The sequence below is a fragment of the Diabrotica virgifera genome, chromosome 5 (assembly GCF_917563875.1).
Source record: "Diabrotica virgifera virgifera chromosome 5, PGI_DIABVI_V3a".
Classification (NCBI taxonomy): domain Eukaryota; kingdom Metazoa; phylum Arthropoda; class Insecta; order Coleoptera; family Chrysomelidae; genus Diabrotica; species Diabrotica virgifera.
In genome coordinates, this window is record NC_065447.1 from 137,912,988 (window position 1) to 137,925,788 (window position 12,801).

General features: G+C 33.2%; 1 protein-coding gene across 1 annotated transcript; it reads left to right on the plus strand.

Annotated features, from left to right (window-relative positions):
- The first annotated feature begins 349 nt into the window (after window positions 1-349).
- On the plus strand, window positions 350-10,753 carry LOC114332429 (trafficking protein particle complex subunit 6b). Its single transcript, XM_028282228.2, has 3 exons — window positions 350-581; window positions 632-693; window positions 10,242-10,753. Exons 1-3 carry the CDS (start codon window positions 495-497, stop codon window positions 10,567-10,569), a joined length of 477 nt encoding a protein of 158 aa, XP_028138029.1. The 5' UTR covers window positions 350-494; the 3' UTR covers window positions 10,570-10,753.
- The last annotated feature ends 2,048 nt before the right edge of the window (window positions 10,754-12,801 follow it).

Genomic DNA, 12,801 nt, shown 5'->3' on the forward strand with positions numbered 1-12,801 from the left:
TAAAATAGGTTTATTTTATGACTAATTGAGTCCAATCACTGAGTCCATTAACACAGTTCTCTTGCACTCTAGCTAATACAAACCATGAGAATAATTATCTTCCTTTGGACCTCTTTAATTTTTAATGAGTAGTTCTGGCACCACCAAACATTGAAATTTTCCCGTACTTATTTTACTTGTCGTTATGTATAACTTAAAATATATAACAAGGAAATTGATAAAATGAATCGAAAATCGCATCATCTGGCGTATAATTTATGTATGACCAATCTTTTCGGGACACCCTATATATATTGGAGATAAATGTCCAGTTAGCAACAGCATATTTGTCATGATGCAGTACAATAGAAATAGAAGAAGACATTGTAACTTCCTAACCTAACATAATTGACAGATAAATATAAATGCCATAAGTATAAACTAAAAACTGTATTATTAATCCATTATTAATCCCTAATTCCTAATCACAATTCACAATAAGTTACCAAGAAAGTATGGCAGATGAAAGTTTATTTGATTTTCTTCACAACGAAATAGTTACTTATGTTTTAGAAAGCAATAATAAGCAAAATGCTGGAAAGGTTTGTATTTTATGTGGTAAAGATTTTTTTTATTTTCATTTTATTTTTAGGATGAAGATTTATCTGTGCTTGAATATATTGGTTTCTCAACTGGATATAGAATTATTGAAAGGTAACTTTAATAATATATTTTTTTATATAATATAAACAATCAGAATTACACATTCTATAAGATGGCTATAACACCACAGACTGATGAGAAACTACAACGTTTGTCAGGATACATCGACGAACTGTTCGATGATGAAGAGGCGACCTCGAATACATAGAATTTACTTCAGGAGCAATACGTCCAGATATTATAAAAGAAGAAATAATACATGCATTAAAAACAATGAAGAACAGAAAAAACCCAGGACCTGACATGCTTCCTATCAACCTTGTAAAAATTATACATGAGCAGCATATTGATGTTTTAGTGATATGTACTCTTGAACAAAATTTATAGCTCAGTCACATTACCCAAAGAATGGTTAATGTCAATCTTTATTGGTCTCCCTAAAAAGAAAAACACAGTACAAAAGGAACTTGGGGCATTAAAAAAGGAAAATCAAACAAGAAAATTCTAATAAACTCTGAATAATGCAAGAAAGGAATTCAAACCAAGGTTAAGACTACATAAGAATAAGGAGGGGCACATACTCAATATAAAAGAAGAAATATTGAAAAGGTGGGGGGAACAATATAAAGAACTACTTACTATCGAAGTAGAACATCCAAATCAACCACTCCCAGGAGCAAACAACAATACACCATTAGAGCCTCCATCAATTCAAGAAGTACAGGATGCAATAAAACACCTAAAAAATAGTAAATTTCTAGGATGTGATCGTATACCCACGGAACTTCATAAATATGCTACAGGTGCTACTCTGACTAATCAAATATATAAAATAATTCTGAGAGCCTGGAATGAGGAACAAATCCCAGAGGGGTGGTGTATTGAAATCGTTTGCCAGCTACACAAAAAGGGTGATCAATTGGAATGTAGAAATTATAGGAATTATAGAATTATTGGAATGTAGAAAACCCTCCTTAATATAGCTTACAAAATATTTTCATATCAAAGTGGTTTTAGGCCTGGCCGATCAACAACCAGATCTTTGTGCTAAGGGAAATACTGGAAAAAACCAATGAATTCAATATTGACACCTATACCATCTTTTCGTAGATTTTAAATCAGCCTATGATAGTGTCTTAAGAAATAAATTGTATGAAGCCATGGATGAATTCCACATCCCTAATAAACTGACAAGATTGGTTAAGGCTACAATGTGTAAAGCTCTTCAACATAGCTCTGGAAAAGGCGGTCAGAGATGGCTGAATAGACAACAGAGGAAACATTTTTAATAAATCATCCCAAATTTTGGCATATGCAGATGATGTTGAGTTGACTTAGTTGCCTGCACAACACGCAGGCTAGAAGAAATGTATACCTCTTTCTCAAACGCATCAAAAAATATGGGCCTGCAAGTAAACGAGGAGAAAACTAAGATGATGGCATCAACACCCAACAATAGAGCCACAAACATTGGTCACCAATTCTCCGTTGATGACTCTACCTTTGAAGTGGTGGACAAATTCACATACTTAGGCTCCCTGATCCCCAAGCAGAACGTCATGATGGAAGAAATCAAGCTAAGGATAATCCTAGCAAACAAATGCTATTTTGGACTGAGTAGACAGGAGAAGCAGAAACTTAAGCCAAAAAACAAAAATAACCATATACAAAACCCTTATACAACCAGTGTTGACATATGGATCGGAGACATGGACCATCTCCAAGGCAGATGAGAAGCTTCTGCTTATATTTGAATGAAGGATCCTGAGAGGAATATTTTGTGGCATCTGTGTTTGGAGGAGGAGGTCCAATTACGAGGTATACCACAGATATAAACATATATTTGGTGGTAAAGATGTAGTATCTCTTATAAGAATCGGAAGACTAAGATGGGCAGGACATCTAGCAAGATCACAGCAGAACAACCCTCCTAGAATAATCTTTATGTCACAACCTGTGGGAAGTAGAAATAGGGGTAGGCCAAAACTCAGATGGAAGGATGGTGTAGATGAGAAGGGAGAAAAATAAACGCAGCAAACTGGCAACTGTTGGCAATGGATAGGACTGACTGTTGTAATAGACTTGGGAAGGTCGAGGCTCTTTCATAGGACTGTAGCACCATTGATGATGATGAAAAAGAAAAACGCAAGAAAATGCGGCGACTACGGCACCACTAGCTTGATGTCCCATGTGCTAAAGTTACTACTGAAAGTCATCCGTAACCAATTATATCATAAATTAGACATAGACATTAATGGTATGCAATTTTAGTTTCGCAAAGGCCTAGGAACTTGTGAAGATCTTTTTTCACTTAACATACTGACAAAGGTGCTTGGATATGTAGGTACTACAAAGGTACCTGGAATCAAGATATATATGTATGTTTTATTGACTATAATAAAGCATTCAACAAAGTATGACGTGAACAATTAATGCATGTCCTGGAATCAAAGAAGATAGACTACAATGACCTCAGGTATATATCAAATTTATACAATAAGCAACAAGCAAAAGTACATGTTAACGATCAGCTGTCAGAGGAAATTGAAATCAGCTGAAAATATTTGGGATCTTCAGAGGCTGGTGACCAGAATAGGGGAGTCTGGACAAGAATACAGTTTAACAATGAACATCAAGAAGACAAAGTTTATGAAAATATCGAGAATCTCTTCATAAACGGATCCAATATCAAACAAGTCGACCAATATGCATACCTTGGAACAATGATCAACTCCAAAGGAGATTACTTACAGGACATCAGAATCAGAATATAAAAGGCTAGAGCAAATTTTAACAAAATTAGAAAAATGCTCTGCACAAGAGATATGAAGTTGGAGCTGAGAGTGAGGTTGGCTAGGTGCTACGTTTTGTCGACTTTGTTTTATGGAATGGAAGCTTGGACCTTGAATGCTGCATCAATGAAAAAACTAGAATCATTCGAGCTGTGTAAAAAAGTCCAATTTGTATATTGGTATAAAATAGTTTATTAAAAAAAGAATATGTGTACTTTGTACGCACGTAAGAACTTATACTTCTATTATATGATTTCTACGAAATCAATATACTTTAAACAGTTTATTTATATATAATTTAACTATTAAACTAATTTTAATACTTGCTACTTTCCAAAAATTTTTATTAAAACAATACCAAAAAATAAAAGAATAAAACACACACAAACACATTGAAAAATGCCACAAAGAAATGATTTCTGAACAATAATTGTTGCCAAAAATTTTAACTAAATACGTATTTTCTGAAAAAATTATATAATAATATACTTACAATCATAATAATAATAATAATAATATTTATTCATCCTTTAAGACATACAATGTATAGGACATGTCATTAGTTTTACAAACAAACAAACAATAAAATTAATACATTTATAAATTTTATAAACATTTTAAGGTAGATAGAATTGATAACATTTAGGTAATATTTCTGTCCGAAACAAACTCTTCCACAGTATAATAACATTTGGTAAGCAATAAGCTTTTAATGGATTTCTTAAATAAATATTTATTCATTGTTCTATATTTTTTTGGTAAAACGTTAAACAATCTAATGCTCATATACTTTACTGACATTTCAAATTTACTCGATCTATGACCAGGTACCCTCAGCAAGTCGCCACCTCGTGTCGAATAATTGTGGAAACTAGAATTTCTGTCATACATATGAATATTATCAACAGCATATAGTAACATTCTGAAGATATAAATACATGGAAAACTTAAAATATTATTCTTAATAAATATGGGCTTACAGCTCTCAAGAGGTCTAATTCCAAACATTTTTCGTATTATACGTTTTTGTGTTATAAATATTCTGTCACTGTTGACTGCATTCCCCCATAAAACTATGTTGTAACAAAGTCTACTATAAACAAGGCTATAGTATACATTTAAAAGCGCAGAGATGGGCATAATATTTTTAATACGGGATAATGCATAGTACGACTTATTAAGGGACTTACTGAGCATGTCTATGTGAAGTGACCCTTTTAATTTTGAGTCGAGATGGATACCTAAAAATTTAGTATGATTTGAGGAATCCAGTAGTACATTGTTAAAACTTAGATGTAGTACAGGATTAACAGAATTTAAGTTATTAAAATATATTACTTTTGTTTTGTCTACATTTAAAATTAGGTTATTAGATCGACACCAGTCATTAAACCGAGCTAAAAAACTATTGCAAGTAGATGCCAATTTCTCATAGGTCTGTGCTGAGACCACAAGAGAAGTATCATCTGCAAATAACGTCAGGTCCAAAATATCAAACTGGTTAGATGCATCGTTAATAAACAACAAAAAAATCAGGGGTCCTAATACAGAGCCCTGTGGAACTCCCAGATTAATAAAACGTTCATCCGAAATAGCTTCATTGATTTTAACAGAAATGATCCTATCTGATAGATAATTGATTAGCCAAGCTAAAAATATGCCTCTAAAACCAATATTATACAGTTTATTGCTAACAAAACGACTATCAAGACAATCAAAGGCACAGGTTAGATCAAAAAAGAGACCTGCCACATATTCACCTGCATCCAAAGATCTGTAGACCCTTTCACAAAATCTGCAGGCAGCAGACTGAGTGGATCTACCGGTACGGAAGCCATGTTGACAATCACTTACAATTTTAAATCTACCCAAAAACTCAGACATACGGTTATACACAATTCTCTCAAATACTTTGGAAAGTACACACAATAAGGAAATAGGTCTATAATTTGAAATGTCTTCCGGATCGTCTTTTTTGTAAATAGGAATAACGATTGCTTTTTTTTAGAATACTTGGAAAGACTCCTTTACCTATTGATAAATTTATCAAATATGCAATGTGGTTTATTATATCAGATGACATAGAATCAAGTCCAGTACTTTTTTTATTTTTTAAATTATTGATCACATTCATTACCTCATTACCAACAACAGGTCTAAAGAAGAAACTGTTTTTAAGAATAGTAGAAGATGTGCAACTATTAGATCGAGAATTCCAAAAATGATTTGGCAGTTTCTCTTCGCTTACTGTAGCAAAATAATCACAAAAATCTTCAGACAACTGCTTAGAATCAGTACAACTTTCACCATCTATATTTAATGCTATGTTTTTTTGGATAGACTTCCTGCCAGTTTCCTTGTTAAAAAGATTCCATACAGTCTTATTTTTATTACTTGAATTATTTATCAATTGATCATGGAATTTTAATTTAGATTTTTGTAATAGTTCCGCGTGGTCTTTCTTAATTTTATTATAATTTGCAAGAGAATTGGCATCTTTTAGTTCCTTATTAAGCCAGTAAGCATTTTTTAAATGAACACTAGACTGCTTAACTTCCGGAGTAATCCATTTTTTATTGCAAGTCTGCTTACTGATATTATACCGTTTTACTGGACAGCAATAATCTAATACATATATTAAACTACTTATAAAATTTTCAAAGGATTTATCAACATTATCGGTTAAATAAATATCGTCAAAGTCAGTTACAGATAGCACAGAAGAAATTTGTTTAAGGTTGTTGTCAGACAAGTCTCTAAAATATTTATAATTAGGCTGGTCATTGGATTTAGTACAGCTACTATTAATGTCTACTACAAATTCCAAACTGATTGCTCTATGGTCACTTAAATGCGCTTCAAAAACATTAGAATTGCATTGAAGTATATTAGCTGTATTGGTTAAAATATAGTCAATCTTACTGATAGAAGTTTGGTTCAAACAATTTGTCGCTACCCTTGTGGGAACCATAGAGGTTATGCTAAGATTGTAGCTCATTAGAACATCGTTAAAAAGAATTTTAAATAAACTATTTTCTAAATAATCAATGTTTAAGTCACCACAAATAAAAATATCGTCAACATACCCATTACAGAGTTCAATCGTATAGGAAAACTGCTTCAAAAACAAATAAAAGTCTCCACTGGGAGGCCTGTAGATACTGATGACTGCAACTTTTCTTTCACAAAACATTATTTTTACCGCACTGCACTCATAATGCATCTCCACAGCGAACTGGCACACATTGATGATCTGATATTCATACCCACATTTCACATACAGAACTGATCCGCCATGCTCATGGATAGGTCGACAATAACTGGTTACAAGATCGTAACCCGGAGTTACCATTAGAGATATTTCATCCTGCTTACACCAGTGCTCCGAAATACCGACGACAATGGGATTTTCTTGGTCAAGCAGAATTTCCAACCTTTCAAGTTTGTTTCTAATAGACGCTGTATTTAACTGTATAATTTTAAAAATTGCCGTATGTTTTGTTTCATTGTCGATAGATACTTCTACTCGATTTGCTCTTTCTTTTTCCTCAATTGAAAAAAATTTCGTATACAGGCTTTGTTTGGCCAAATCGAGGCATCCAACGAATTATTGTAGTTTGCTTTCGAGATTTCCACTTTGAAAGAAGAATATATATCAGGACGACGAGATGGAAGAGCTGAGCAGCTGGCTTCTGGCAGGTTTTTTGATAAAAATGATTGAAGGTCTTCTGCAGATGTTTGCGGTTTCAGATTAAATACGTGTAAAGCAACTGTTTGATCCACTCCTTCTACATTAGAATTTCCAGAATAGTTACCCACTAATAAGTTTTTTTTGGGTGTTCTTTTTTTGTAAGTCACTTTCTGCCAATCAGTAGGAATGTTACTGCTTATTTGCATGTTGGCATCTCCAGTCTTTTCGGTTCGACTAGATGCAGGTATTATATTTTGCGCTCGGTTTATGGCTTCGCTGACATCTTTAGCGCTAATTGAATTGTTTTCCTTATATTTCTCCTGGCCTATTGTTGACTCTGGTGAATTGAAGACTTGTTTATTGTTATCAGCTTTGTGTTTAGATTTTTTAAATAAAGAATAGTCAGTTTTTTCCGGAACTTGTTTTGTTTCTAATTGTTTTAATGAGTCAATTTGGGTATTTAATAGGAATATTTTTTCCTTTAGTTCTGATATTAAGAGATCTTTTTGTTTGATAATATATTTAAAGATGTGTATATCTACCTTATTTAAATATATTATCAAACAAAAAGATTGCCTGGTCCTTTGTCATCACAGTCGCCGTTTGCTTTAGCTTCGGTTTTTTCACAACATTTAGTAAAAACTTTGTCAAAAATTTGTAACTCCAGTTTTTTGGCACAACTGGGATGATAACAGCTTCACATATTATACACTTTACCGGTGAAACTACTTTAGATTTACATTTTCTGCAAACTATATTACTACTGATATCGGCAGTGTTATTTGAACGTGCTTCTCCTGCCATGGCTACTGACTGAATCCGTAATCAGGCACGGATACAGAGGGGGGTCAACGGGTCTATGAACCCCCCTATTGTATTTAGTCTATAAGCATTTTTTTTATTATTTATTGTTTTTTCTGCCAACTCTTATTTTCAAACGATTAGTAATTAAGTCTGGACCCCCCTATTATGAATTTCTAGATCCGTGCCTGCTTACAATCATAAAATCTATAAAAAAATAAAAAAATAGTAACTTGCATTCGGGGTTGAACCACTTTGGTTTTTCCACTAAAACAACTTCTGGTTCATGAGGACTTTCTGTGTCTTCACTTCTTAATAGTCCTTCAATAATTTTTTCGCGTATAGGTAACATGTTGCATGTTTTAGGATTATTACCATAATTATTGAAAAGAATCCACGTATTTACTATGCATGCGCCAAGACAAATTTCGAAAAACACTTTCTTGTACCACTTAAGTAATGCTTTTCCTTAACGGGGTACTATATGAAGATATTTGATCAGATAAGTCCACACCTTTCTTTGCCTTATTATATGCAATAACCACAGGTTGTTTTAGAATGTCTTCACCTAGTCTATTTTTTTCCCTATTGGTTTGAGGTTTACTGTATGGCTGGGTATTAGACAGTTTGTTTGAATTTTAATTATTATGCCCGCAAACGCTCAAATTAATGATTTTTGACCATTTTCTCAGGCCTGTAACTCCTATATGCCGTAAGTCTACAACTCCACATTTGTACCCCTTATTCTACTGGTTAGGGCCTAACATTCAGTTACATTTCAAATTTTTACGTGCGTACTCATCAGAAATATAAGAGGTCAAACTTTGAGATTTTTCAAAAAATTACATTTTTGAGATTTTTTTTTGAAAAAATTTACGTCTCAAAGCTCATACTTTTTTCATTTAAAATATATACGTATGTCTTTTCCAGAAAAAAGTTACAAACCGTTATCTGCTTGTTTTATCTGTTAAAAAAATGCTGAAAATGGAATTTTATCCGTTTACCTTTTCAAACTTTGAGGTTGATTTAAGGCCTTTTGGGTAGTTTGTAATTAAATAATGCTATGGAAGTTTGTTTAGAGCATACTTTTATAAAAAGTTTGGTTTTTGATTTATTGTTCTATGACAAACATAAGTGAAAATATGGCCTAAAGAGCGAAGCAATGTTTTCCATGAAAATGATCGATACGCTGAAACAAAAATGACCAACATTGGCAAAATAATTTTTTTTAAATAAAATGAATGCGTGTGTGTGTTTTGTGTTTTATTGGCACTAGTTTTCACAACCAACTGGCCAGTTAATTTCATAATGATTTTTTAGACTATAACTTATCACTAACTCAGGAGTGTAATGTTTAGTGTGTGTGTTGAGTAAGTGTCTTGTTACTTTGCAAAGTCGACGTCATTGTCTTTGCAAAGAGACGCTAATTGTATCCGAACGTCTGCGGTCCCTCCGGTGAGTACCGATCCCACAAGGACAGCCCCTATTTTCATTTATTAATTTATAATAAACGAAAAATTCCTGATCCTGGTGAGAATCGAACTCACGACCATTCGGACCTTTCGACCCAAAGGTAGGCGTTCTTACCACTGAGCCACAGAGGGGGTAATGAATGCAATTTTGTATTGGGACCGTGCAAGTTCGGCAAAGCGACCTCTATTTCTACGCTCTGTACTTTTATTCGCACTTTTAATTATATTGGCCAATTATATTAGTCCTGGTTGCTGGATAATTGTCAAGGCCATTGTCCAAAAAAATAATAAGAAGAAAAAATAAGATGCAGGTTATGTTATGCAAACGTAAACAATTGTATGTAGTAAATAAAATTAGTTATTAAAATGCAGTACTGCAAGCAAAATATAATTAATTAAATTTACCTTTATATAATAATTGCATATCATATCAATATTGTGGAGCAATATATAATTTTTCTGCTTCAATGACAGAAGGTATGAAATATACGTCAATTTGACAATTTCAATTGACAATATGAATTATTTAAGATAGTTGCAATATTTCTCCACGACTCGCGCACGGTCGTTTCTCGTTTCCCTTCCAAGTACTTGCACACCGCGAATACTAAAAATAGTCAAGCAACCAACTGAATTTATATTGGACCACTTGGCATGGATTGACCCCCTCGTGACACTTTGACATAATTTCACGACCCGAAGGGGAATAAAACTATCAAAGTGTCACTCGAGAAACAAATCGATAATTTTAGATTTCTCGTGCAATTACTACTGATAATACAATATTTTGCTTCTCTATTATTTGTTTAAACTTGGCAATAAATATATTTTTTTTTATTTTAGGTTAACTAAGGAAATGCCTAGATTCAAAGATGAACTTGACACAATGAAGTTTGTCTGTACAGATTTTTGGTGTGCTCTCTATAAGAAGCAAATAGATAATCTAAGAACAAATCATCATGGAATTTATGTATTACAAGATAATAGTTTTAGATTTTTAACTAGACTTTCTAATGGCAAACAGTATTTAGATGCAGCTCCCCGATATGTAGCATTTACTTGTGGTGTTATTAGAGGATGCCTTGCAAATTTAAACATTATGTGTTTGGTAACAGCTGAACTCCAAAACATGCCTTCGTGTAAATTCCATATTCAAGTACAAAGAACCTAATAATTTAACTTAAAATTTTTATATTGTATAGTTAGGGTTAAGCATAGTTAGGTTGAGTGCTTGTTTTATAGATATGATTTTACATATTACACAAAAAAGTTTAATGTGTGTCATTGGTTAAATATTGATTTTAGTTTATAATCCATTTGTTAGTAACTATATAAAAATATATAGCTATATAGTTTTACCGATTTTTATTACAATCTGTCGTTATAGTCAAATATAGTTTTATACCCCAGGAAACAAAGCCAAATAAGCACTTAAAAAATCGAAAAGTTAACGGCTATTTTTTAATTGGAACATATTTATGGGAGAAGTCAATACAAAAGGTGTGTACCATCTCATGTGTATTGAAATTTTTACTGTTTTTTTTTCATTAACAGTTAAGCCAAAAAGCTACTTTTCTCATTAATTTCAATATTGTGAAAAAACTACACACTGTAAATGACAACGTTCAACAGTCGACTTTCTTGAAAATACTTGCGCTTTAAAAGGAGATTTTCTGAATTAAAACATGTTTATAAACAAAAAATTATTGTAAATTAATCCCGAAAGTAAGCATTTTTTTCAGTTCTTTATAATTATTAAAATAAACAAAAAAAAATTAAAGCACATTTCACAATGTTAGTTTTTATGTAGTTACTAAATGTGCAAAAGATGATCCCGATCGGTAGAGTAGTTTTTAAACAATTCTATTTGTTTATCCAACAATTCTATTGTTATTTTTTAATTATTTACTTACAAATAATTGATGCTGAATGATGTATCATTTTTTGGCTTACAAACAATTAAATTACCTGCGCCGTTATAAGCTTTACAAAAAAAAGACAAAATATGCCATCTGAAAGATTATGAAAAAAACATCTTAAAAAAAAGAGAAGTTTATACGACTCATAGAACCGGAGAAATTTTTTTAGTTGTTTTAAAACAGCCCAATTATTTACAGACATTAATAGCTGAAATTTGGGAAGTTTGTCAAAGTTTCAGTTTTTTATTTAATTAAGCTTGGGTAATAATTAAACACATGCATAGTTAAAATTGTGAAAAGTACCCCGCACAAACCTTATGGTAATTAGGTCCCAGTGAATTTCGTTCATACTTTGGGAAAATACTCTTTGAAGCATTCTGATAAAATGTTCTCATGGGCACAACTCAATCGTATGAAGGATTTTCAAGATATAGAGGCACAAACTCGGAAAATTATAAGATTTATTGGGTATTCCAATTTCCTGAGTTACTGGTTATCTGGCAACATGTAGAAGTTTGGATCAAGGAAAAGTACTAGTAGTCTAGGATTTTTTCCTGGCTATCCAATGGCGACCTTAACTTTGACCTTGACCTTCAACGGACGTCATCTTCTAGAGTTTCGAGGGTTTTCGGCATTAAATTGATATAAACAGATTACTCATGGGCTTTTGGGATCGCAAAACACGAATATGCCATCAGAATTGCCCTCCGGATGACGTGGTGGCCAGGGCCACTGCAAGGGACGTCATCTTCTAGAGTTTCGATGGTTTTCGGCATTTAATTGATGTAAATGAATTAGTGGAGGGTTTTTTGAGGTCGCTATACACGAATATGCCACCAGAACCGAGTCCTGGAGCACCTGGTTCCAATGAAAGGAGCTCCTGGAGTTTCGAGTGTCTTTGGTACTACATTAATGCAAACGGACTAGTTATAGGTTTTTGGGGTTGCTGAACACGAATACAAAATTTATAGACACAGGAGCACCTGGTGCTTAAGACAGATTATTTTCTGGAGTTAAAAACCTAAGAGTAATCCATTTGATTCCTCCGAAACTCCAGAAGATAACTTGTCTTAGACACCAGGTGCTCTTGTGTCTGTGCTGATCACGTATTCGTGTTCAGCAACCCCAAAAACCTATAACTAATCCGTTTGCATTAATATAGTACCACAGATAGTCGAAACTCCAGGAGTGCCTTTCATTGACCTTGGAAACCAGGTGCTCCGGCAGTCGGTTTTGGTGACATATTCGTGTTTAGCGACCTCAAAAATCCCTCCAGTAATTCATTTGCATCAATTAAATGCCGAAAACGTTCGTGTTTAGCAATCCAAAAACCCATGAGTAATGTATTTATATCCATTTTATGCCGAAAACCCTCGAAACTCTAGAAGATGACGTCCGTTGAAGATCAAGGTCAAAGTAAAGGTCGCCATTGGATAGCCAGGAAAAAATCCTAGACTACTAGTACTTTCTTTGATCCAAACTTC